At 39.6% G+C, this 27738-nt stretch overlaps 1 protein-coding gene across 2 annotated transcripts in view; it reads right to left on the bottom strand.

Moving 5' to 3' along the window:
• Positions 1–17506, bottom strand: part of LOC150080975 (ATP-dependent 6-phosphofructokinase-like) — a 303293-nt gene extending 285787 nt beyond the window's left edge. For both annotated transcript variants that reach the window (XM_090381722.1, XM_090381723.1), the window contains exons 1-2: positions 17149–17506; positions 1249–1400 (exon numbers count right to left, since the gene is read on the bottom strand). In XM_090381722.1, coding sequence (XP_090237848.1) covers positions 1249–1400; positions 17149–17311 — 315 coding nt within the window. In that variant the 5' untranslated portion in view covers positions 17312–17506. The remainder of the gene's footprint in view (positions 1–1248; positions 1401–17148) is intronic.
• Positions 17507–27738: the final 10232 nt, after the last annotated feature.

Below are 27738 nucleotides of genomic sequence, written 5' to 3'. Positions count from 1 at the left end.
CCAAATGTATGATTTAGTATTTTGCTGCAGTAAAAGATAGCTACCACTTTTCTGATCACTTCTAAAGTCTAAGTCTCCTGAAGAAGCTGTGATTAGCAATGATTGTAATAGAGGCATGTGATGCAAGAAAGCAAGCATACGAGCTTATGTAACATCAGCCAAAAAAAAAAAAATTCACACAACCATTCCCTCTAAAAGTTTGTCCAGTTCTTCCTTGAATTTATTTAAGCTAGAACTTCCACAACGACAAATAGAAGTTTGTTCCAGCAATTAACCACCCACTGGGTAAAACGCAAATTTCACACACCTATTCTACAACTGTCTTTCCTTGATTTGAATTTATGCCACCTTAGGTTCATAATCTGAGCAAATGGAAGAATCCCATCGGAATTCGGCATTCAAGGCCTCATACACCTCAACCAGATCACCACACAGGTGACTAGTCTCCAGCCACTGCAATTTGCGAAACTTCAACCTCTCTTGGTAAGAGGATCCCTTCATTCCCCTCACCAATCTTGTTGCCCTTCTCTGTACATGCTCAAGCAAATCTACATCCTTCCTAAAATGAGACCTCCAGACCTGTACGCAGTACTCAAGGTGTGGCCTGATCATTGCCTTATACAAAGGGATAATCACCCCCTTTTCCCTGCTAGCAAAATTCCTGTATATCATTGACAAAACCCCATGACCTGCTCTGACAGCTTGTCTGCATTGCTCAGAAAACTTCATATCTGACTGCACAATTGCTCCCAATATGCCTCAACTAATGCTAATGGCAGAGCATTAAATATAATAATATTATATTACTTAAGTCAATTTTGAGAGGGGCCTGGAACGTAACTCATTGACTTACATTACATAATTAGGTTCATTTTACACCAATTTTTTTGCGACAGTTCCTTCAGGAATGGAAACCCTTCGTAAAGGCTACCTGTACTTGTGGTTACTTAGCAGAATTTGAATAAGTTGCAAGTTAGTTTGCATCCTAAATGAATTCTTTGGTTTTTTAAAATAAAAATTATCTACAATAGAGAGGCATGATAAAGAGTAGTGCAAAGCAAGTTTTCCATTATGAAATAATTTTTAATGTTGTCACATAGCAAATTGTACTATACTAACAAACACCTTTGGTTTGTTGTGCTTGCAATATCATATATTTATCACTTTTTTAAAATAAAAGTATCCTTACTAATAATGATAATTTAGCAAATCCTAATTTTTCAATATACTGTATAATACAGTCATTACCTTATGAATGATCCCTGATACACTTGTCCATGTTGCTTCCACTATATACTCATCTCCATCTACCATTCCTTGGTAACCTTCTTTAATAAAAAACACCCGAGCTCCCATGAATAGTCCCATTCTTACAACTGCACGTACTGCTGAATTCATTCCTGAAAAACATAACTTGTTACTATTAAAAAAAAAAAAAAGAAAAGAAAAAAAAGCAATTCTGCAACTTAAAACTTAGTTACTGAAATTCTCTTATGAAACCATTCTAAGTCAAGTAAAATTACTGCTCAAAATTATTTTTGGATTACAAAGGTGTCTATTGTTTTTAATATTTGCACTGAGGCAACAAGTATCGTTGGTGTAGTATGTCTGTAAATTCTCTCTATGGCCAGTCTATATACATGTTATAAAAAAATTTAAGTTTCTAGGAGAAAATAATCTTGGTTTGTTGTTTGTTTGTTTTTTAGGAGCATTAGCAACTAAGGCCATATTGCTCCGGGATATGCGGTGGTCATTCTCTGAACCTCTCCGCATCCTCCGTATTTGGTGGTGACGGGCTCGAACCCCGGTCTAATCAAGAAGCGTGTGCTATGCACTGCTGCTCCTTCCCACCTGGCTATGGAGGCGCCTAAAAAAATAATCTTGGTAACTCCCCAAGTGCTAATTTGTGATGTGACAAAATTCATAAAAATTCCACCTCTCTCAATGGATTCAACTTAGGCCATTGCCACACTGAGTGAAAAAAACTACAATCACAAGCACCATGCCAACTGAGAGGACATGTACAAAGTCAAAGTAGGTAAACGCACCAAAAAAATAGGTAAAATATGCCCAAAAACAACTGCTTATAGCAACTGTTTGGATTTCTCCAAACTTACTGATTGAATTTGTTCATAGAGGGATAACATAAGCCAAAATATCACCGGTGGATCAACACTGACTGAATCCATATTTGTAATCCTTGACTAGATAGACGGTTTCAAGATAGTTGAGGAATTCGTGGTTAATGGATTTCCATTACTTTGAAAGGAGTAGATGTATGTGCAATGAGATAATAATTGGTTGTGAGGGATTTGTCACCCTTTCAGGAACTGGCTGGATACGAGTAAATTTTCAAGCAGGAAGAAAAACACTACTGGAATAAGGAAGTGTAAAAAGGTGACAAAGAATAGGAGTAAGCTCGGGAGCATAGGCTTGAACAAATGGAGAAATACCATCAAGATATGAAGCTTTTCTTGGAATTAAGACTGTTCAAAATTCTTCTGACATCCTTTTGATAGAAGACCGAGGAGGCATTAAATGGAGTGTAAAATAAGAGACTGTGCTTCCCCCCTCCAAATTTGTAATAATCCGTAATTTTTTTCACGTTTATCTACTATTCAAATAAGCTTAAAATTATTTATCTAAATTTACATTTTTCACTGCCTATTGTTAAGATATTTTCTATATAAAACTGTATAACCATTTCTATAATTCTAAATTACTCAGTCGGACCTCTGTTTAATTATTTTGAATTCCCCTTGGAAGTTACATTTAAAATAGTTTCCGTTGAGCGAGAAAATTTTCATATAGCGAACGGATTAGGGGAGAATTTACTCGGTAAGCACTGTTTGCATTTCTTGCCTTCAGGCAGTTCTACAACTTAGTGGTACCTGGTAAAAACTATCCGACCATCCATCCCACATACGGAGAAGTCGCGCTAGTCTGCAGTGAGCAGATCAAGGTGTATTCCCAATGGGCTCTGGTCCACCTTCTACTGCAGTGGTGTCCAAACATTTCCTGTACAGGGGCCATATTCAAAAAAATTCAAAGCTAGATTTCTTTTTTGTTACATTTGCCATATCTTGTTGCATGTAAAAGTAAAATTGAAAATATTCAAAAATTTTATTAAGTACAATACATTTATTAATTTAATGAGAATTTTTTTGATAATTAACAAAATTTAAAATGCTGTTTTAGTTCACTTTCCTCGCAGGCTGTAGGTTGGACACCACTGTGAATCAACTGTAAGCGCCCTGTTCGAAAATTAGGGGAGAGCGATTTTCTTTTACCCCGACAAATAATCATCTGTTGTTTTGTGGATGTGCATTATCCACATTTTTCCGTAAATTTTCCCCATCTCTGTTTACATGGTCACAGTATCTGAATATCTGGACGACACTGACATTTTGGACAGTTTCAAAAAAAAATAAAAAATTCAAATTTAAGAACTAATGACAATACTGATGACGAGAGAAGGAAAACAAGAACAACAAAGGCATTAAACCTTCTAAGCATGAATTGTTGGCATTTGGTGAAAACGAAGTTAGAAAATTGTCAATTAGGTTACAGTTAAATGCAATTCGTGGATTTCAGGGATACCTATAATTGAAAAGATGGTTTCGGAAGAATTGAAGAATTTGATGGACACTCTGAGTATGATACCAATTTCATCGAGTGAATGTGAACGAGGATTTTCACAAATTAATCTGATTGTCAGCCCAACCAGAGCTTCGTTGATGACAAAAACAGTTTCTTCACTACTGTTTCTTAAAATTGTATGCCCACCGCTGACCCGCTTCGGTCCAGCAAAATATGTCAATTCGTGGCTGCTTCGGAAACATTATTCAGCAACCGACACACACAAAGAGGATGAAAAGAATTCAGCATAGGGTGTCGGATGAAAACTTAATAAAAATTTGGAATATTCTACAAAAACTTAATATAAAATTATTTTTACTTATGTTATTTATTTTTACTTTATTACTTATTATTTTTAGGGGCCACAGTCTAATGAAGGACCTTAAAATGTCACTCGGATGTCTGCCTGTCCGTCCGTCTGTCACAGCATTGTATCTCTGGAACCACTCAACCTATTGACTAGAAATTTTGCATGGGTTTGCACATCAAGTGGGCCAACAATGCCATATTGATCTTTGTTGAAAAAAATTTGTCTGAGAATTGGAGGGAGGGTTAAAATGTGAGGGGATAAAAATGTTGTCGGCAGCCTATAGCTATACCGTTGGAAAGAGCTCAACAAGTATGTTTAAAATATAATTTTAAAATATTTTTTAAATTAAAAATTGCGGCGCCAGACAGGAAAATGCAAGTCATTTTCGTGATCTCCACTCTATTTCCGTCGCTAATGGCGCTAAAAAAATTTAAAAATCACATTAGCTATGTGTTATTTGATGCTTATCAAGGGAAAAAACCATTCCAATTGAAATCTATCATTTACTTTTTGTGTTAAAATTAAAAAAACAAAATTTTATTGCACTTCGATAGTGCACTTCTTTGTACTAAGTGACTCTCCTTTTGGTGACAAAAAAGGTTGCTAAATAGTTAATTAATAATTCTATAAAGGTCATTTATAAATTTTGTGAAGAGAAGTAGTTTTTAACTATTTTCAAAGCTGCAGTTGTCCTGGCAAGGAGGTACTCAGAGAGCCAGTGTTAAGGCAGTGGTGGTGGAGAGGCGCCTGCACGGCCCTCACCTGCCAGTCGCTTCTCCCACCCTTGTCATTCACAACTGGAAAGACTCAAATAGACAACATTTACGTTATTTCCTAAGTTTTAGGCCAAGCCGGGGGGGGGGGGTACTAGAAACTTTTTTCAGTTACCAAAAAGCTCTCTATTTGAGATACTACAATAACGACCATTGGTGTCATCCTGAGTGCCCAGCACTCAGTAGTTGACCGATTTATTTACTTATTTTATTCACATTTCACTTATTTTTCTATATATACTTGAATAATTAATTTATAATTAATAAACTGTGTTAATATACTAAATTTGTTGTTCTTATTCCAAAAACATTACTACAAAAGTAACAATATCAGGAAAATAAAATTTTTAGAGTACTTTTCCTGATAGCAAAGAATGAGTACCGGCACCTATTTTTTTTACAAAAAAAGCACTGTATATATACATATACAATAAACAGCCCACAGTTAATTATATTTTTGAATTAATGGAATTTCTGATATAAATTGAGAAAATACTCTGCACATTGCTACAACAAATATCAATCCGGATATAGATTCCCTGTTAAAAATAAACAGTATCAAATCTCTCATTAAATATTATAAAAAAATATATACAGTATACATTACAATTTTTGTTACTGGAATTGTATTTATATTTTGTTACTATAATCATATTTTTGTAATTTTATTTTGAATTTATATTTTGTTTTTCTTATTAATAAAATCGATTATATGTAAGGGTTGTAATAAATATTACAATAAATAAAACTATTCATGGAAATTTTTTTCATTATATGCCATTTTAACAATCTTAAAAATAGTGGAAATCTAAAAAAAAGAATCTGGTATGCATGAAACCCACAAACATTTTATTTGGCCCACCATTTATAAAGATTGCCAGCCCTGATGTAAATCAATAGATAAAAATATGCTGATAAAAATGTGCTTCTACAGGGATGGGATACACTTAAATAGAAAGGGCAAGAATGTTTGCTGATGCTATCGAGGCAGTGTTAGGTGGGTCAGAAAACTGCTAGATTGGGGGGGATACAAGGACTAATAGATTAACAGTAGCCACTGGCAGAGGTGAAAGTGATTCTTGCACTGCTTCTATTGGAATGAGCTGCAGCCTGGAAAATAAGATGCAGGATATTTCAGAGACTGCTGGGAATCATTGGGGTACAAATAAACACACAGGTTGTGTTAGGGTAGCTAAGAAAAAGAACAGGTGCATGTATACTTGCGTGTACACCAATGCTAGGAGTTTTGTAAATATATTTGATGAATTTGAGGTATTGCTCAAAACATCAAAGGCAGATATTGTTGGGATATCAGAGACTTGGTGTCAAACAGATATAAGGAATGCAGAACTGCAATTTGGGGAGTACAACGTCTACAGAAAGGATAGACTGGATAGGAAGGAAGGAGGGGTTATGCTATTAGTTAAGAAATAGCATAAAATCCAAGGAAGTGAAGCCAGTCGACATCACTGGACAGTGCAGTGTCGAGTCAGTTTGGTGTGACATAAGCATTGGGAGATCAAAATTGAGAGTAGGAGTGTGCTATAGGCATAATGACTCTGATGAGTATAATAAGAAACTGTACAGGGAAATAGAGTGGGCCAGTAAATCAGAGAGTCTTATGATGGGAGATTTTAATTTCCCAGATACTGACCGGAGTTTGGGGGCTGGTCGCTCACACACTAGCAAGGCTTTTGTGGATTTATTGGATGAGATTGTTTTCTACATCAGCATGTTCGGGAGGCAACTAGAGGGAGGAATACCCTTGATTTGATCATCAGCAGTGATTCTTCATGCATTAAGAATCTGCAGATAAATGAACCACTAGGTGGCAGTGATCACAGTGTGCTGAAGTGGGATTTACTCAAAGAGGTAACTACCATTACGGGTAAAGGGAAGGGTTATTGCTTTTGTAAAGGCGACTACGATGGACTGAGACAGTATTTAAATTCTATACAGTGGGACCAACTGATGATGTTACCAACAGCAAATGCAAAATGGGAAGCATTCAAAGAACTTATCTTGGAAGCTACTAGGGTTTCGTACCAACTAAGAAATATTGTTCAAGGTTTAGGCCTAAATGGATGTCAGATGAACTAATGAGACATATGGCAGAGAAGAAAAATGCATGGGATACATACAAATTAACACATGACACAGAAGCCTATGATAGATACAAGTTGATCTGTAACCAAGTTACAAAGAAGGTTAGGCAGGCGAAGGCAGAGTACGAGAAATCTTTGGCAAGGGATGCAAAGAAAAACAGCAAAGAGTTCTTTACTTATGTAAACTCTAGAAGGAAGGGGATGAATCAGATTGGTCCACTTGATATCGATGGGTCAATTGTTGATGATCCTGCTCAGGTAGCTAACAAACTAAATGAATATTTTGCATCGACATTCACACATGAGGAGTTATTTAGCGAGGGGAAAGCCAGAGGTGTATTCAACTCTAGCAGTAAGCTAGAGAACCTTGTAATAACTGAGAGTAAAGTGGAGGAGAAACTGTTGAAGATAAACACAAGAAAGGCACCCGGGGTGGATGGGATCTATCCAGTTATATTAAAGGAGGCAGCAGAGGAAGTAAGCAAACCCTTAGCCATAATTATGAGAGCTTCCTTGGACTCAGGGGAGATACCCGCAGACTGGAGATGTGCAAATGTGACCCCAATTCACAAAGGAGGATCAAAGGCTGACACAAGCAATTATAGACCTGTGAGTTTAACTTCTGTTCCAGGAAAATTAATGGAGGCACTAGTTAAAGAAGCACTGCAGGATCATTTAGACAAGACTTCAGTTATAGCTCGGACACAACATGGTTTTGTTAAGGGGAAGTCTTGCCTGACCAATTTGATTGGATACTATGATGCAGTCACAAAGGAACTGGATGCAGGGAATAACTTTGATATTATATACTTGGATCTTAGAAAGGCTTTTGATACTGTTGCACATGGAAGACTGCTGTACAAATTGGAGCAGTATGACATTGGAGGCAAATTGCTGCTGTGGTTAAAGGGGTGGCTGAGGGGGAGAAGACAGAGAGTGGTAATCAATGGACACTGCTCATCGTGGACTAATGTTATTAGTGGAGTCCCTCAGGGCTCAGTGTTGGGTCCATTATTGTTTTCTGTATTCATAAATGATATTGATGATGGTATATCAAGCTTAATGTCGAAGTTTGCAGACGATACAAAGGTAGGCAGGGTTGTCAAGGACACTACTGACACTATGCTGCTGCAACAGGATCTGGAAGGGTTGAGCAGATGGGCTGAGAGGTGGCAAATGAAGTTTAACATTGACAAATGTAAAGTACTACACATGGGAAACAGCAACCCCAGAGCAACGTATCAACTCTGTGGTACTACACTGACAGTGGTACAGAATGAAAGGGACCTGGGGGTGGATGTGCAGGCAGATATAAAGTTCTCTGAGCAGTGCAGAGAACTTTAGCAGGGATAAGGAGGTGATTATTCCCTTGTATAAGGCAATGGTCAGGCCACACCTAGAGTACTGTATACAGGTCTGGAGGCCTCATTTCAAGAAGGATGTAGAGCTGCTGGAACGAGTACAGAGAAGGGCAACAAGATTAGTGAATGGAACAAAGGGGTGCTCTTACGAAGAAAGGCTTAAGTTCTGCAAATTACAGTGTCTGGAGACTAGGCACAAGCGAGGTGATCTGATAGAGGTGTATAAAGCATTGAATGGTTTGAGCATGCTCAATGCTGATGGGATTCTTTCTCTCGCTCAGAATAATCACCTGAGAGGGCATAAATTCAAATTGAGGAAACACAGATGTAGGATAGACGTGCGGAAATTTGCCTTTAGCCAGCGAGTGGTTGGTTGGTGGAACAGACTTCCATCCCTTGTCATGGAAGTTGATAGCCTAAATAAGTTTAAGGCTCAGCTGGACAGGTATTTTGAACGAACAGAGGGGTGAAGTGGAAGTGGTTTTTTTTTTTTTTTTTTGGCTGATGCTGCATAAGCTTGCTTTCTTGCATCAAATGCCTCTACTAATGCTAATGCTAATTTAGCCAGTCTCGCTTTTGATTTGCATACAGGAAGCAAACTTCCAAGACACTTTACAGAATGGGTAGATAAAGAGGATTGCAGAACTTTCCCTGGATGCCAAAATGTCTACTTATACCTCTATACACAAAAATTGTTATCATTAAGAAATCTTTATCGTAACAATATATACAGTATGGCCATAAATACTGTCACATGTATTACTCCATATAGACACAAAATAAAAAGACACAATAACTCAAAACTCTGAGTTTATTCTTGAACACCCAACAAATGAAGCAACATGGCACTCCTTCAAAATGCCCCCCCCCCTTTTTTTTTTTTTTTTTACACAAGACCACAAATGTTCCAGCGATTCATCAATAGAAGTACACAACTTTTCAGCAGGAAACTGGCCATAGTATGCTCCAGTGATCTCTTCAGGCTCTCCAATGTGGCATGCCTTTTACCACAGACCATCCTTTCCAAAATAGCCCACAAACAGTAATCAAGTGGATTAAGATCTGGGCTGGCAGGTGGCCATTCGTCACGCTTGATGAACTCAAGCAAGATTTGGTTGATCTTTGCCTTGTGAGCAGGCATTGAGTCTTGTTGGAAGATCCAGTGCTGACCATTGAAGAGATTCTGATTGAGGGATCTCACATGCAGCTCCAGAATATCATTACACTAGTTTTCACCCCCTGAACACAAAAATGCACCTTTGATACACCTTCGTAGGGGACTCCCCCACCAAACACTGATGCCAGTTGATGACCCCCTTTCAACCCTTTTAATGGACTGACATACCTCTGCAGAGCTATGGGCATACACCTTGCCTTTTGACAGTTGTAACTCTCCTGAACAGTAAAAATCTTTTCATCTGGAAGAGTTATCTGTCAATGCTTACCATTCGCGTACTGACGCGGCAGTGCCTCTACTCTATTTTTTTTTTGCCTCCATTCCATCACAGCTGGAGTTAGGAACTGTCCTATTCTCCTGCAGTAGGCACTCAGCCCTAGATCACTTTTGATTGTGCATGGTATCAAATCTTGGTGATATTCCCATTTCTCTGGACGTGATTTTCTGTTTTCGTAGGGGATTCCTACAAATTCTATTCTCCACCACCTTGATAGCTGCAGGGGTCCTCACAGTTCTTGGGCAACCGGACTGGGGCTTGTCATCAATTCTCTGTTATTCATTGTACATATCAACTGCCCTGTAAACAAATCTTTGGCTTATTCTAAGTGGTTTCAGAAGTTTGAAAATTGTAGGTACATCATGTTCTGCCTTATGAAGACCTACGACAGTGACCTGTTTTTTTTTATCTCCCCATTCCATTTTCATTGGCTTTCTTTACTAGTTGATACCTGTTATTTTATTTTTTTTTTTTTTTGTTTGTTGTTGGCGCATTAGCTTCTGTGGCCATAATGCACCTCCGGAGGTTTTTAGCATTTTTTACTGTGATCCAAGCCCGAGGCGGGATTCGAAACCACAACCTTTGGGTTGCCAGGCAGGCACTTTACCCACCTGGCTAGCCTGGTCAGCGATACCTGTTAAAGAAAACCATAAATTAGTACTACACAATGCAAAACCCACAGCTCTGTGATATCAGTTTCTATTTTTACAGGAGTCTTACTTTTGTGACAGTATTTATGACAGTACTGTGTATAAAGTGCACAATGCAATATCATCACCAAGCTGCAAAACTTTAATTGGCCCCAGAAAAAAAAAAAAAAAATTCAGCATGCTTTTGAATTTCCCCAAACCACTGCCCTCAACTACCTATGAAACAATTTATTCTGATTAACAATTCGCTGGCTAAAGGAAATTTTCATGAAATTCAGTATGACTCTTCCCCTCAGTTTGAATTTATGTCCGCCAGTTCCAGATTCCTTTAATACTATGAAAATTTCACCATCATTCATTTGGCTCTCTCAAAAATATTAATCAAATGCATCCTTAAAGTACCTAGTTGCCAAACTTTAGCTAGACATTCAGTATCTCCTCACATGGGTGCCCTTTTACCAACCTTGCCATATACACTGCAAGTCTTTGAACCATTCCAAAGAGCTCTATATATTATTTTTAGGCGTGGGCTCAATACCAGGACATAGTATTACAAGAACAGGTCTTACAATTGCCTTATAATGTGGACTGTAACCTTCCTATGCCTTCTAGAATCAAGAGAAAATAAAGGGGATCTCCTCTTTGCAGCCTCCCTGCACTGCACCACACATATATTCATGTCAGTTTAGATTGAAACCACAAAATTCCTTTCTTTCATTTTTTAATTTAGCCAGTCCACATGGCCAAATTATTCTTTTTTTTTTTTTTTTAATTATTTCCCAAGTTTAAAACCTTGCATTTTGCAGCATTCAAACATAACCACCACTGATTTGACTATCTCTGAAGACATTCCATATCATCTTGAAGTGCTTAGCACTGGTCATTATTCACTTCTATTTTTCACATTACTTGCAAACTTGACATCATACCCTGTACCCTTTCTTTAATGACATTTAAAAATATCAGAAACAGTAGTGCCACCATGATCCCAAGGAACCCCATCATTTCTAACCTAAATTCATTCTGAAGAATAACTATTAATTACAATTGAAACATGTTCTTAAGTTCCAGTACATACTGCTTTTTCTCTTCTTCCGTTATCTCAAAGATCTTTGTATTATTTACTCGAGTCAGTTTATTCCTTTCTTTTCTTACATCTATATCAAGTGTGCATCTTACCATTCTGTGATCACTTCCAACATTTACCTTGTTCAGGACAGTAACATCATTCATGATATATCTTCTGTTAGTGAGGATGAAGTCAATTTCATTAGTTGTTAATCCATTTGGGCTCTTCCATGTCCATTTTTTGAAAAAAGTGTTCATTACTGACATTCCTCGAGATTCTGCAAATTCCACAAGTCTTTCACCTCTTTCATCAATTCCAAAATTTCCTATAGTTCCTCTTTCTGCGCTGTTTTGTCTCTTTCCAACCTTAGCATTGAAGTCCCCCATAATGATAGTGTAGTGAGTTTTCTGTTTACCTAGAAGACCCTCAATTTCGGTGTACATTTCTTCAACCTCTTCATCATCGTGGCTCAATGTTGGTGCATAAATCATTATAATCTTTAGATTATACCTCTTAGAAATCCTGAATAGTAGTCTTGACACCCTTGGTGATGTACTTTTGAATTCCAAAATGTTGTTTTTAATATCTTTATGGACCAGAAAGCCAACTCCACCTTCACTCCTTTCACTGTTTCCATTGATTTACAGCAGATTTCCACTTGATAAACTTATGATTCATTTCTTCTTCTTGTTTCAGCCAAACCGATGATATTCCAATTCACATTTTCTAATTCCTTTTCCAGCTCTAATATCCTGTCTTCACCGATGAGCAATCTAACATTGTAGCAGGCCAAGTTCAGTTTCCGTGTATGGCAGCCTGGTCATACCCAGAGATTCTTAGAACCATCTTCTTCCACTCTGATCCTCTCGCTGCCATAAGAGGGGGAGTGAAAGCCGCTGGGGACTGAGGGCCATTTGTTTCGTCTTACTGTCATGTGCTGGAGGGTTTGGTCTTTTCCTCTTCAGCTGACCAGGCATTGAGAACCACTCTAAACATTCATTGCCACCTAAGTGATGTAACAGGGTTTACCATCGAGAAGGTGTGCACAAGTGGATTTTAGGGAGGCAGGCCAACCGGACTTCTCCTAAATTCATCAGATATTGGATCCATCAGTGTTTTAGACTGTCTGATAACACACAGAATCCCTGTTCCCCTCTAAGCCCCCTTTCAATGACAACAGCTTCTTAACTTGTGATTTGGAAAGAACATCACCTGTTTTCAAGGGTGGTGATGTTCTTTCTAAATAACAGGGATTAAAAAAAAATCTATTCATGTTACAACCTGTAACATGCAGGAAAAATGTCTGATGTGTTTATAGATAGCCATGTCTCAGATGTATATCAAAATCTTGTATAATTCTGCATTGAAAAAAATTTCAATGCAGAATTTATTATTTAGACTACATATGTTTTGCCCATAAAAATTAATAAGAAGAAATTTATTACTAGGAATATTCATCACATGCAGACAGTTCTGAATAACTGAGTTACAGAAAGGAGAGTAAGCTGATCATTACATGCAAGTATACCTATATAAATTAAGCTATGCTATCATATTGAGTATACCTATGTTCCAGAAGAATTAAAATTGAAATATGACATAAAAAAAACTGAAAGTTAAGTGTCAGTCATTTTGTTTCTCAACATCAGAAAGTAAGGTTAACCAAAATTTGTGAATTTATCAGTCTTACTTTTCACACACATTTCTTTTTTGTGTGTGTGTGTGTGTGTGTGTGTGTGTGTGTGTGTGTGTGTGTGTGTGTGTGTGTGTGTGTGTGTGTGTGTGTGTGAAACTCAGTGGTTCTGAAGGGTCTTTTTAGGATGCCATGTCATAATCTGAACAACAGGCAACCTGAATAGAAGTTGAACCACTGTTGTTGGTTTGAGAGAAAAAATAGATACGTATAATTATAACCCAGTTTAATGTAATAATAAAATATATAATAATAAGTAACAGGCAGTAGCTTTCAAGACTAACGAGTCTCTTTTTCAACTGAATTCAAATACAACGGATAAGTGCAATGAGTTGAGTGAGGCATGTTATTCATTTGCTATTGTTGTTGCACGGACGTGTGCTGTTTTACTCCACTGATCATCTAGCATTAAAAAGATTATCCCTAGGATAGGGTGTAGACGTATGCCTTTGTGGCGGTTTTATTGCCTTTGGATTGTTTAATATGTTAAGTGACTCTAGCCATAAGCGGTGGCGAAAGTGTCGTGAGTGGTCTACTATATCAAAGTCGCGTTTGGGATCAAGATCATGGTTGGTGGCCCAAAAATTTTCCGCAACTGTGGACTGGTTAGTTTCGACAAGCCGGATTGCTCTGTTGTGTTCCGTAAGGCGATCTTGGAGACGCCTTGATGTTTCTCCTATGTAGCAGCTGTCACAGTCTCTACAGGTACATTTTTGGGCCACCAACCACGATCTTGATCCCAAACGTGACTTTGAAATAGCAGACCACTCACGACACTTTCGCCACAGGCTATGGCTAGAGTCGCTTAACATATTAAACAATCCAAAGGCAATAAACCACCACAAAGGCATACGTCTACACCCCATCCTAGAGACAACCGTTTTAATGCTAGATGATTAGTGGAGTAAAACAGCGCACGTCCGTGCAACAACAATAGGAAATGAATAACGTGCCTCACTCAGCTCATTGCACTTATCCGTTGTATTTGAATTCAGTTGAAAAAGAGACTCGTTAGTCTTGAAAGCTACTGCCTGTTACTTATTATTATATATTTTATTATTACATTAAACTGGGTTATAATTATACGTATCTATTTTTCCTCTCAACCATGGATCCCAGTACACCAGGCCCATTCGTTACTGTTCTTGGTTTGTTAGGTACATCAGCAATTTAGACCATATTTCATTACCATCTATTATAACTTCCATGTCCTGCAGGCTGAACAATACTTGAATGGAGAAAGGATTTCACTCAGAAACCCTACTTTCTTAAATTCTATTTAATGTTAAATTCTGTTCTGTTCTGTTTGGTGTTAAATTCTGTAAACTCTTATAACACGTCTGAATCTGAAGCCCCACCGTCACATGCATGTATAATAGTAGTAGTAGTGGCATGTGACGCAAGAAAGCAAGTGTATGAGCTTATGCAGCATCAGCCAAAAAAAAAAAAAAAAAATATCACACCATTCCCTCCAAATGCCTGTCCAGTTCCTCCTTAAATTTATTTAACCTATCAACTTCCACAACGACAGATGGAAGTTTGTTCCAGCAATTAACCACCCGCTGGCTAAAGGCAAATTTCCACACATCTATTGTACATTTGTCTTTTCTTAATTTGAATTAATGCCCCCTTACGTTCGTAATCTGAACAAGTGGAAGGATCCCATCAGAATTCACTGTGCTCAATCCATTCAAGGCCTTATACACCTCAATCAGATCACCACGCAGATGCCTAGTCTCCAGCCACTGCAATTTGCAGAACTTAAGCCTCTCTTGGTAAGAGGATCCCTTCATTCCCCTCACCAATCTTGTTGCCCTTCTCTGTACACGCTCAAGCAAATCTACATCCTTCCTAAAATGAGGCCTCCAGACCTGTACACAGTACTTAAGGCGTGGCCTGACCATTGCGTTATACAGAGGGACAATCACCTCTTCCCTGCTAGCAAAATTCCTATATATCATTGACAAAACCCCATGACCTGCCCTGGCAGCCTGTCTGCATTGCTGAGAAAACTTCATATCTGACTGCACAATTACTCCCAGGTCTTTTTCATTTTCTACCACCTTAAATGTAGTACCACACAGTTGGTACGTTTCTCTGGGGTTACTTCTACTCATATGCAGTACTTTGCATTTGTCAAGGTTAAACTTCAGTTGCCACTTATTAGCCGATCTGCCCAAATTATCTAGATCCTGCTGCAGTAGCACACTGCCATTACTGTCATTAACAAACCTGCCAACCTTTGTATCATCTGCAAACTTCAACACTAAACCTGATATACCTTCATCAATATCACTGATGAAGGTATATCAGGATCACTGATAAATATACAAATATCCAAGGATAATGTAGGTGTTATTACTCGCCCTCAAAAGTGAAACAAAAATTTTGATATTATTATTAGCCATATGGTGCAGGGAAGCCAGAGACTTATGCTGCACAAGCCAAAAAAAAATTCTTTCTGAGTTACCCTAAGAATGGGTGAGAGAGAGAGAGTGTCAGAAGTAGAAGGGAATCAAGGAAGAGAAGAATGATGATATCCAGCTCAGAACCCCGGGTGTGCCAAGCACATACTTGCCACATATGAGCCCCTGGGGTTATGATGTAGTTCAGAACAATTAAAGAAAGGGAAGTCAACCTATACCCTATCTGGGGGGAAAGGAACTATAGCAAATGCAGCAAACCTGAGTAATATGAAGCGATACTGTTTTATGATACTGTAATTGTGTGGTATATATACTACATGACTGGTTAAAAATACCAGCCAAGTTCAAGCTAAATTTCACCAATCATAAATATCATCGTTGCTATATCCCATTCCCCTTAAAATAACATCATTATATCGGCCCTCCTTAAGAAAATATCACCATTGTTATACAAAAACTGTCTAGGTCCAACAACGAGAAGAGAGAGGTATGATATAAATTGATACCAAAATTTGAGGGCCAGGAGGGCGGGTTTGGCACTCATCACACCGGGATAAGAAATATCCAGGTTTGTTGGTAAGTGTGTTGGACAGAGGGTGGTAATCAATGGGTGCTGCTGTTCGTGGACTAATGTTATTAGTGGAGTCCCACAGAGTTCGGTGTTGGGTCCACTGTTGTTTTGTATATTTATCAATGATATTGATGAAGGTATATCAAGCTTAGTGTCGAAGTTTGCAGATGATACAAAGGTTGGCAGGGTTGTTAATGACAGTAATGGCAGTGTACTACTGCAACAGGATCTACATAATTTGGGCAGATCGGCTAAGAAGTGGCAACTGAAGTTTAACCTTGACAAATGCAAAGTACTGCATATGGGTAGAGTAACCCGAGAGAAAAGTACCAACTGTGTGGTACTACACACTAAGGTGGTAAATGAAAATGAAAAAGACCTGGGAGTAATTGTGCAGTCAGATATGAAGTTTTCTGAGCAATCTAGATAGGCTGCCAGGGCAGGTCATGGGGTTTTGTCAATGATATATAGGAATTTTGCTAGCAGGGAAAAGGAGGTGATTGTCCCTCTGTATAAGGGAATGGTCAGGCCACGCCTTGAGTACGGCGTACAGGTCTGGAGGCCTCATTTTAGGAAGGATGTAGATTTGCTTGAGCATGTCCAGAGAAGGGCAACAAGATTAGTGAGGGGAATGAAGGGATCTTCTTACCAAGAAAGGCTTAAGTTCTGCAAATTGCATTGGCTGGAGCCTAGGCACCTGCACGGTGATCTGATTGAGGTGTATAAGGCCTTGAATGGGTGGAGCACGCTGAATTCTGTTGGATCCTTCCACTTGTTCAGATTATGAACCTAAGGGGCCATAAATTCAAATTAAGAAAAGACAGATGTAGAATAGATGTGCGGAAATTTGCCTTTAGCCAGCGGGTGGTTAATTGCTGGAACAAACTTCCATCTGTCGTGGAAGTTGATAAGTTGAATAAATTTAAGGAGGAACTGGACAGGCATTTGGAGGGGATGGTGTGATTTTTTTTTTTTTTTTTTTGGCTGATGCTGCAAAAGCTCATACACTTGCTTTCTTGCATCACATACCACTACTATAACACTACTATTCTGATCTGCGTGTTAACCGTTACATTAAAATATGGAATGTGTGTTACCTTGAGAATCTCCACCACTAGTAAATACAGCAACAGACCGGCCTTTCCTTGGATCACAACGATTAAAAGCCTTGCCTTCTGAACTGAATGGACATGATCTACTTTCATCGGCATCGGGAGAAAGCATAGCTCCTGTGTCCGTGCGATTATATCGCTCGGACATTTTTATCAATATAGTAAGTTATTTTCACGGAATCAAAATATCTTTTTGTCAAGATATCCCACTTGCTTCTTCCGTTGGCAATTCAAAAGAATCACCATTCCAACCACCAAACAACACTTGATTCAATCCCAACGAACATTACCTCATAATCCAGCACTTTAGTTTAAATAACCGGCAATTTCAGCTGTCCGATTCGACCTTCAACACTTCTGAAAGCGCCCTCTACGGCGATTTCAGTGTGCAGTATGAATTAGCGTGTGTTTATATAATCTGTCCTAGGACAAAAGATGGCAGTAAAGTAAGAAATTATTTTCTCAATTCTAAATGAGAATGTTTATCTTACTGTATTGTAATTCCGTACCAAGACGTATGCATCCCAGTTTTCTTTCATTTTGACTTATAGATTCCATTATTTTCGTCAATCCAATAATATTATATTTCATAGAGTTGAGAGGAGCTGACAGAGGGAAAGAACACATTAGCATTAGTAGAGGCATAAGAGGCAACAAAGCAAGCTTATACAGAATTACAAAAAAAAAAAAAAAAACACATTTCACCCATCCATTTCCTCTAAAAGTCTGTACAGTTTTCTTTCCATTTATGTAAGCTATCAACTTCCCCAACGACAGACGGAAGTTTGTTCTGTAAATCAACAAGCCGCTGCCTAAATCTTTGGCACGGGATGCAAAGAAAAACAGCAAAGAGTTCTTTACTTATGTAAGCTCTAGAAGAAAGGGGTGAATCAGATTGGTCCACTTGATATCGATGGGTCAACTGTTGATGATCCTAACGTAGCTAACATCCTGCTGATGTAGCTAACAAACTAAATTAATATTTTGCATCGACATTCACACATGAGGAGTTATTCAGCGAGGGGGATGCCAGAGGTGTATTCAACTCTGGCAGTAAGCTAGAGATTCTTGTAATAACTGAGAGTAAAATTGAGGAGAAATTGTTGAAGATAAAGACAAGAAAGGCACCTGGGGTGGATGGGATCTATCCAGTATTATGAGAGCTTCCTTGGACTCAGGGGAGGTACCCACAGACTGGAGATGTGCAAATGTGATCCCAATTCACAAAGGAGGATCAAAGGCTGACACAAGTAATTATAGACGTCTGAGTTTAACTACTACTACTATAACAATGAGCCAATAGAAACAACCGAGCAATATGTTCAGCAAAAACAAGCTCGATCCTACTCCGTGGGACCCTGAACATGAGGAGACCTCCCCAAATCAAAGTAAATGGGATCACTATCAAGCTCACAACAGAAATGAAGCACCTTGGTGTCATTCTAGACAGAAATTTTTCCTTCACCCCTTCCCATATAAACTACCTCCGGAACAAAATTAGAAATTTCTACTCGCTCTTTGCAGGAATCACCCATAAGGACTGGGGTCTGAGGAAAAAGACCCTCGCCCTCTTCCACAAAACTGTCTTCCTACCAGTCATCCTGTATGCGTCGGGAGTCTGGTATACAGAAGCAACAAAGGCAACAAACAGAAGAAGGCTTTAAACTGTACAGAGATACATCCTGCTTACGATCTCCCGAGCCTGCAACACACTTAGCACCCATGTGCACCAGGTCCTTATGGGAGCCCACCCCTTGGACCATGAGATAGTTCGCTGTGGCCTCCTCTAAAAAAAAAAAAAAAAAAACTTTGATATTAGGTCACCCGAATAATTAAATTCATATGCCGTGCTGTGTGTCTTATGTCTGTTAATTGCGTGAGTTCTACGGTCGATTTGTCTGTTTTTATAGACGAAAACCCCCAGTTTTTGGTGGGAAAACCTTGCTATCTACACCTGAGCCGACTAACTCAGCCATTGAGTAAAAAAAGCCCATTAAAATTCCTAGGGTCATCGACGGGATTCGAACCTGGACCTATTACACCTGGTGTGGGGAGACGGTGCGATATCAGTGTGCTACCGCACAGACTGTGGCCTCCTCTACAACCTTTCAAAGGCAAATCCGCTACCTATCAAGATTTCACAATAGACTTAACCAATACCCTGAAAATAGAGAAGAGGGAACTCATCAAAAGGACAAATTACACGGAAATTCGTGCCAATAATACAAGCCGTCTACCCGGAATTTCCGCACTGATTCTCCCCAGGACTGCTGGTTATGTACCTGCACGGTCACGGCGCCATGAGACATAAACTATCAAACTTTGGACTCGGTGACACTCTCTATGCTATTTTGGAATGAAAGAAACCTGGTAGCATCTTAAGCACCACTGTCATTTATACGACGACCTTCGATGCCGCCTTATCACTGAAATCCAATACGTATTACTGAACCAAGAGAGCCATATACTGGAAGAGGATGGTAGTTACAGGGCACTAACAAAATATGCATAGGACCTCTTCGACAGAAGACGAACCTTCCCCGTGCCACAATCCCAGCAACCACAACCAATGTAAACCCTGGCTAACTCCATCAATGAAACCAAATTATTATATTAGTTTTCACCGTTAATCATAATATCTACCCATATATTTATTTGTCTGTGAATTGCGTATGTTCTCTGGTCGATTTGCCTGTTTTCTGCACGAAAAAACATTGCTATCTACGCCTGAGACCGACTAACTCAACAACGAAGTGAAAAAACCCACTAAAGTTCCTCACGTCATAGACGGGATTCGAACCCGGGCTTTTTCCACCCGGTGTGGAGAGGACGGTGACGATGTCACTGTGCTATCTGCGCAGACCCTCAATGAAACCACAAAAGATCAGCAGAATCTACCAAGCCTGACCATGAATAATCTGGCCATGTAAACAACTACACAATGTACATGGACAGACTCTCAGCCGACTGAACCAAACTACTTAGGATGGGGCCACATCCCATGAAAGATAAACACTGATTGGGCTGGATCAGGCCCTGGTTGTGACAATCACAGACAAGACCCACGGACTCGACGCAAGGAAAATATTGATACTACGTGACAATCACGGACTGGACCAAACACCTCGATGTGATAACCATGGACTTGACTCACAGACTCACCCCAAGGATTTGACCAAATAATAAGCATATTGCCATCGAGCCTTATTGGCGATCTGTGCCAGCTCCATTGCTTGGCCACTTTACCCCCCTGTTTGGAGGGAAGTTCATGGTCCTCCTGTTCCCACCTCGCCACCCCTCTTTTTCCTTCTGGTGGGGCATGGGCATGCCTCACTGACATCTGATTGGAGTCGTCTTCATTGTTAACCCCATCTTTCTGTCTTTCTCCACTCTCTATCTTCACGCTAGCGTACGCCCCACATGTCAAAATGTAACTTTGTCCAAATTACTTTTCGCTCACTTTTTTTTGGTCTCTCAGACTTCAAGCGACTGTTCCCACGCAATCGATCAATTATTAAATAATCATTATATGTATATATAGATTTATTTATTATTTATTTTATTATTTTTTATTTTATTTATTTATTATTTTATTTTATTATTATTTATTTATTATTTTATTTTATTATTATTTTTTAAAGGTCCTAGACACTTAAATCTCAGGAAATTGTGTGGCAGGACCGGCCAGAGTAAATACAAACTATTAGGTACCTGGTCTGCCTCTACATGACGAAATGCATGCAACGTCAGGCCTCAGCAGAGCTCTGGCGGCTAAATGGCCAGAAGAACAACGGTACATGACACCCCACATTCCAAGTTCCACTTCTAGATCTTTGGCCTTTACTGTGAATATATACAGCACAATGCAAACTACGGGGAGAAGGGGGGAACCCTGGTGCCGTCTGACCATTAATACACTTTACACTTTACCTAAACTTTAGGATCGCCAATATGGCCGCCGTTGTGTCAGACATACGATTCATCGCTTTGTAATTTTTAGTCAAAAATGTGTTTTATAGTTTAAAATATAAAGTGTGTTCTCAGAAGAAGATAAACAGTACAGGAGTCCCTTGGTGATAAACCTTTGGTATTTTTTTGGGTTTTTTGCCAGATATAAGCGTCATTATCTGTATTCTTTGTTGTCTAACGGCATGGTCACCCTGTGGCTGACGACAGGCCTATAGAGAGGCAACCGTTATTGCACGGCTTCCACGTTTCTATCTGGCATTTAAGTAGGGAGTTGTCCCAAGTGTGACTCTGGACAGAACCTCTGTCCCAAAAATTTCGACGTGTTGTGTGCGTTTAATACAAATAACAATGACTGTTTTTTTTGTTTTGTTTTGTTTTTTTTTGTTTTTTTCTCCCAATTTCTACCATAGACTCACCATGGACAGAATGTATCATTGCGTCTACACGTGCAGTGTTAAAGCTAAGCTCAAAATCGTCGCCTGCGGTATAGAACCGCCTTTTAGAAAGTAGTCCGGTCTCTCTGGGGCTACTTTTCAACTTTGCTGTTCTCTCACCCCTCACCTGTGGACAGTAGGGGTTAGCTCAAAAATTTAAATGCATACTATCGGCCTTCTGCTACAGCTATGATTATTGTATTGTGGTTGGCATCATTTGCCATAACTCTCGAAGCGCTACACGACAGGAACAAAACAATCCCGATAACCGACTAGTCCCGTTAATCTGAATATTTCTAAAATGGAGAGGAAATTAGAGAATTCCAGAGACCCCCTGCAGCAAACCCAAAACGATGACTCTATCATGATACCAGACCAATAGGAGGATCTGGGGACCCCCCCCCCCCGGTTTTGGGACCACTCAGACCGGGAAGAAAAAAGACAGGAATCTAAAGATCCTGAAATTGGAACGGGAAACGCATTCCCAAACCGAATTAAATGACACACAAGAGAACTCCACAATGTCAAAGGAGGCTATCGAAGAGAAGCAGCAGGAGCCATCCTGGATCCTACTCTGCCAAAGGGTACGATATATGAAATTCACCATTTCTAAAAACAGCTTTGGAAAACATTTTCAAAGAACAGACAAAGAGGGTTACTACCGGGGTAAGGGCACAAATAGTGACCCCTTGAAATAAACTGGACATTCTCCTGGTGGAGGTCTACCTTGAGAGTAAACAAGCAAACGCAAAACTCCAAGCCAACATTAACTGTGGTGCAAAACAAATGCCACGCTGTGGCATTTGTTTTGCACCACAGTCACTTTTGGCTGTGATCACAGTCTAGGTGGCAGTGATCACAGTGTGCTGAAGTGGGATTTACTCAAAGAGGTAACTACCATTAGGGGTAAAGGGAAGGGTTATTGCTTTCGTATAGGCGACTACGATGGACTGAGACAGTATTTAAATTCTATACAGTGGGACCAACTGATGATGTTATCAACAGCAAATTCAAAATGGGAAGCATTCAAAGAACTTATATTGGAAGCTACTAGACTTTACATACCAACTAAGAAATATTGTTCAAGGTTTAGGCCTAAATGGATGTCAGATGAACTAATGAGACATATGGCAGAGAAGAAAATGCATGGGATACATACAAAATAACACGTGACACAAAAGCCTATGATAGATACAAGTTGATCTGTAACCAAGTTACAAAGTAGGTCAGGCAGGCGAAGACAGATTATGGGAAATCTTTGGCAAGGGATGCAAAGAAAAACAGCAAAGAATTGTTTACTTATGTAAACTCTAGAAGGAAGGGGATGAATCAGATTGGTCCACTTGATATCGATGGATCAACTGTTGATGATCCTGCTCAGGTAGCTAACAAACTAAATGAATATTTTTCATCGACATGCACAAATGAGGAGTTATTCAGCGAGTGGAATGCCAGAGGTGTATTCAACTCTGGCAGTAAGCTAGAGAATCTTGTAATAACTGAGATTAAAGTGGAGGAGAAATTGTTGAAGATAAAAACAAGAAAGGCACCTGGGGTGGATGGGATCTATCCAGTTATATTAAAGGAGGCAGCAGAGGAAGTAAGCAAACCCTTAGCCATAATTATGAGAGCTTCCTTGGACTCAGGGGAGGAACCCATGGACTGGAGATGTGCAAATGTGACCCCAATTCACAATGGAGGATCAAAGGCTGACACGAGTAATTATAGACCTGTGAGATTAACTACTGTTCTCTGAAAATTAATGGAGCAACTGGTTAAAGAAGCATTGCAGGATCATCTAGACAAGACTTCAGTTATAACTAGGACACAGCATGGTTATGTTAAGGGGAAGTCTTGCATGACCAATTTGATTGGATACTACGATGCAGTCACAAAAGCACTGGATGCAGGCAATAACTTTGATATTATATACTTGGATCTTAGAAAGGCTTTTGATACTGTTGCACATGGAAGACTGCTACAAAAATTGGAGCAGTGTAGCATAGGAGGTAAATTGCTCCTAGGGATAAAGCGGTGGTTGAGGGGGGAGAAGGCAGAGAGTGGTAATCAATGGATACTGCTCATCGTGGACTAATATTATAAGTGGAGTCCCTCAGGGTTCAGTATTGGGTCCATTATTGTTTTCTGTATTTATAAATGATATTGATGATGGTATATCAAGCTTAATGTCCAGGTTTTCAGACGATACGAAGGTTGGCAGGGTTGTCAAGGACACTACTGTCACTATGCTGCTGCAACAGGATCTGGAAAGGTTGAGCAGATGGTCTGAGAGGTGGCAAATGAAGTTTAACATTGACAAATGTAACGTACTACGTATGGGAAACAGCAACCCAAGAGCAACGTATCAACTCTGTGGTACTACACTGACAGTGGTAAAGAATAAAGGGACATGGGGGTGCTTGTGCAGGCAGATATGAAGTTTGCTGAGCAGTACAGATGGGCTGCAAGCGTAGCTCATGGTGTATTGTCGATGATATATAGGAATTTTTCTAGCAGGGATATGGAGGTGATTATTCCCTTGTATAAGGCAATGGTCAGTCCACACCAAGAGTACTGTGTACAGGTCTGGAGGCCGAATTTCAAGAAGGATGTAGAGATGCTGGAACGAGTACAGAGAATGGCAACAAGATTAGTGAATGGAACAAAGGGGTGCTGTTACGAAGAAAGGCTTAAGTTTTGCAAATTACAGTGTCTGGAGACTAGGCACCAGCGAGGTGATCTGATAGAGGTGTATAAGGACTTGAATGGTTTGAGCATGTTCAATGCTGATGGGATTCTTCCTCTTGCTCAGAATAATCACCTGAGAGGGCATAAATTCAAATTGAGGAAAGACAGATGCAGGATAGACGTGAGGAAATTTGCCTTTAGCCAGCGGGTGGTTGGTTGGTGGAACAGACATCCATCCCTTGTCGTGGAAGTTGATAGCCTAAATAAGTTTAAGGCTCAGCTGGACAGGTATTTCGAACGAACAGAGGGGTGAAGTGGAAGTGGTTATTTTTTATTTATATATTTATTTATTTATTTTATTATTTATTATTTTATTTTTTTTTTTTTTGCTGATGCTGCATAAGCTTGCTTTCTTGCATCGAATGCCTCTACTAATGCTAATTTTACAACTGCCGGTAAGAACGCCCGCTAATATTTGTATCCAGAAAACCCGGGTTTTATATGATAGTCCAGTAGTTTGGATTAGGAGAAATTCTTGTGCCCTCTAGACTCACTCAGAGAATTGACACTGAGAGCAAGCTCGCAGCATCGAAGATTTCGTTGTGATTTCACTCAAAACCCTTTCTTTGTGATTGGACTTTGAGCGCCGCTTAACTATGGTTCTTCTTCAACACTTTGTTCAATGAGTTATGTGTAACAGCGAAATGTAACTAGGCAAAGTGATCAACAAAACAAGGTTTATTACACATATAAGTCATACAACTACTTACAAAAGAAACGGTTAAAGTTTTAGTAAAATTGGCAATTGATTGTTTGGAAACTAACTGAATAGCAGGTATAAGAGACTGTAGATTTGGGTGACGAATGCTGAATGCCGAACAATCTGGATATGCCGCCTCATGCAGATGCGAAGTTCCTCTTTCTATCCTAAGATTCTATATTTAATTGGGTCAGGTTTCCAAGACATCGTTTTTCTTTCTCCCAAAAAATGAGTCTCTTTACCAATACGAGGATTCAAACTTAGGGGACGGAGCGAGTGATATATATTTGGAGAGGGCAGAAAAGAGGTGTTCGTTGGTTAGAGAGAGAGAGAGTTTTTGTTTTTCGTTCTGTTCGATTGTTGAAGTGGTGACTGATTGTAGTCGAAGCAGTCTGGAAAAAAGAATTACATACCATGGATCTCAGAAAAGCCTTCAAATTCTGGAGGGATGCAGATATTTTCTGGTAAATTTGCTTGTACTTTCAAAGCAAATTAAACGGAACGACCCAACAATAAGACCTACCCCTCCCTTCAGACTGTCAACGATCGCTTACATCCCTCCTCTCAGATGTACATTTTACCTATTGTTAATACTATTAAATGGAATGCTGTCAATTATTGGTAAATATGCAAGTCAACTCTACACAGTTGCCTAGATACTCGGACAGCGAGATGCATATTGAAGCATTTGAGTATGAGCAATGAATATCTAATAAAGGCCTCACGAAGAACACAAACCCCTAATATACATGTGCCAAATATGTCCTAACTTTTAGTTTATTATGCAATCTTCAGTATATCGCGAATAAGGTACAGAGTCATATTCTTTAATGCTGAGAAGCAGCCAGCCACTACTTTGATACATTTGTATCATATATGTCTATGTTTAATAAATTATGTTTTGTTTGTATACTCCTGCCTCTTGACTATCCTCTAGTTACACATAAGTGATTGAATAAGTTATTGTAAAAGAACCACAGTTTTCGGCCGCTGTGGAGTCTAATCATCTGAAAAGGGACCAGAGTGGAAATCACAGCGCATCTTGATGTTGCAGTTTACTCTTTACTTCTTACAGTAAATTTAAGAACACAGGATTCAGTTCTAAATAAATCACCTCTAGTCGATCATATAAAACCCAGGTTTCCTGGAATTCTAATGTTAGTGATAGTCCTGCCCGGTAACTTTATTTTATACATTCAATGTTCGGTAATTGTATGAGTTGATTGGGTTATCCGGCAAGACACTATAACGGGAAAAACCTGTGGAACAATATATATGAAGATACTATAGATTCGAGATAGTGTTGTATTATAGTAGATACCCGAGATACTATTATACAGGGTGATTCACTACCAGTGCGACAAACTTGCAGGAGGTGTAGGGGACACAAAGACGAATCGGAATCACATAGCATTGCAGGGTACGAAATGCCTTCGTTATGCAGTAGAGGACATTGTACGGGAGGTCGCGTGAACAGCGATCCCGCTGGAAGTCAGCATTTGTGGACCGTTTCTGTTGAAGAAACCAAGTAGCAAAAGTCCTCTGGAGTGGATAATCCGCAGGCTCCAATGATTGGCGTTGCAGATGGTATGAACTCATTTGATTTGTCGACAGTGTCCTCCATACAGTGGATTGGGAAATACCCAATCGTTGGCCTATCGCTCGAGTACTCGTACTCGCATTGCCTACTGCAAGACGTAGGACATTCTCCTCATTGTCTGGCGTCCTCGTCGTTCGCTCTCGATTCATGGTACCTCTCGTGAAACAACCAGTCTCACGTAACCTTCTGTGCACACGTGCGAAAATCGTATGATGAGGAGCACGCCTGTGCGTGAAACGTTCCTGGTACAAGCGCAGAGCGGCGCGCCCGTTACAGTCTGCAGCTCCATACGCGAGGTGCATGTCGGCCAGTTCAACGTTTGAATACTCGTTCATCCTACTGCCTCGGGAACCGGTTCGCAAATGCTGACTTCCAGCGGGATCGCTGTTCACGCGACCGTTCAACGTTCTCTACCGCATGAAGAAGGCATTTCGGACCCTGCAATGCTATGTGATTCTGATTCGTCTTTGAGTCTGCGCGGTTAGCACAGTGGTATCGTCACCGTCCTCCCCACACCGGGTGGAAAAGGCCTGGGTTCGAATCCCGTCGATGACGCGAGGAACTTTAATCGGCTTTTTTCACTCCCTGGCTGAGTTAGTTGGTCTCAGGCGTTGATAGCAAGGTTTTTCTCCCCAGTAACTGGGGATTTTTCGTCCAGCAAAACAGGCACATCAACCATAGAACATACGCAATTTACAGACACAAATACGGGTTAATGTATTTAATTACGGGCAACCCTAAAATAATAATTTGATTCGTCTTTGTGTCCCCTACCCCTCCTGCAGGTTTGTCGCACTGGTAGTGAATCACCCTGTATACAGAGTATATTACAGATATATACAGTAATACAGATATATACAGTGAATGATGTCACCGTCCTGAATAAGGTAAATGTTGGAAGTGATCACAGAATGGTAAGATGTACACTTGATATAGATGTAGGAAAGGAAAGGAAAAAACTGACTCGAGTAAATAATACAAAGGTCTTTGAGATAACAGAAGAGGAGAAAAAACAGTATGTACTGGAACTTAAGAACAAGTTTGAGCTTCTGCAGACTGCTGAGGATCAAGATGTCGACGAGGAATATTACAACTTTTTGAAAGTGATAAAGCCCAAGAAACCT

Source organism: Mastigoproctus giganteus, chromosome 9, assembly GCF_048544385.1.
Source record: "Mastigoproctus giganteus isolate SK-2022 chromosome 9, ASM4854438v1, whole genome shotgun sequence".
NCBI classification, from domain to species: Eukaryota; Metazoa; Arthropoda; class Arachnida; order Uropygi; family Thelyphonidae; genus Mastigoproctus; species Mastigoproctus giganteus.
The sequence above is the reverse complement of the archived record's forward strand: the minus strand, read 5'-3'. Positions and strand labels throughout refer to the sequence as shown.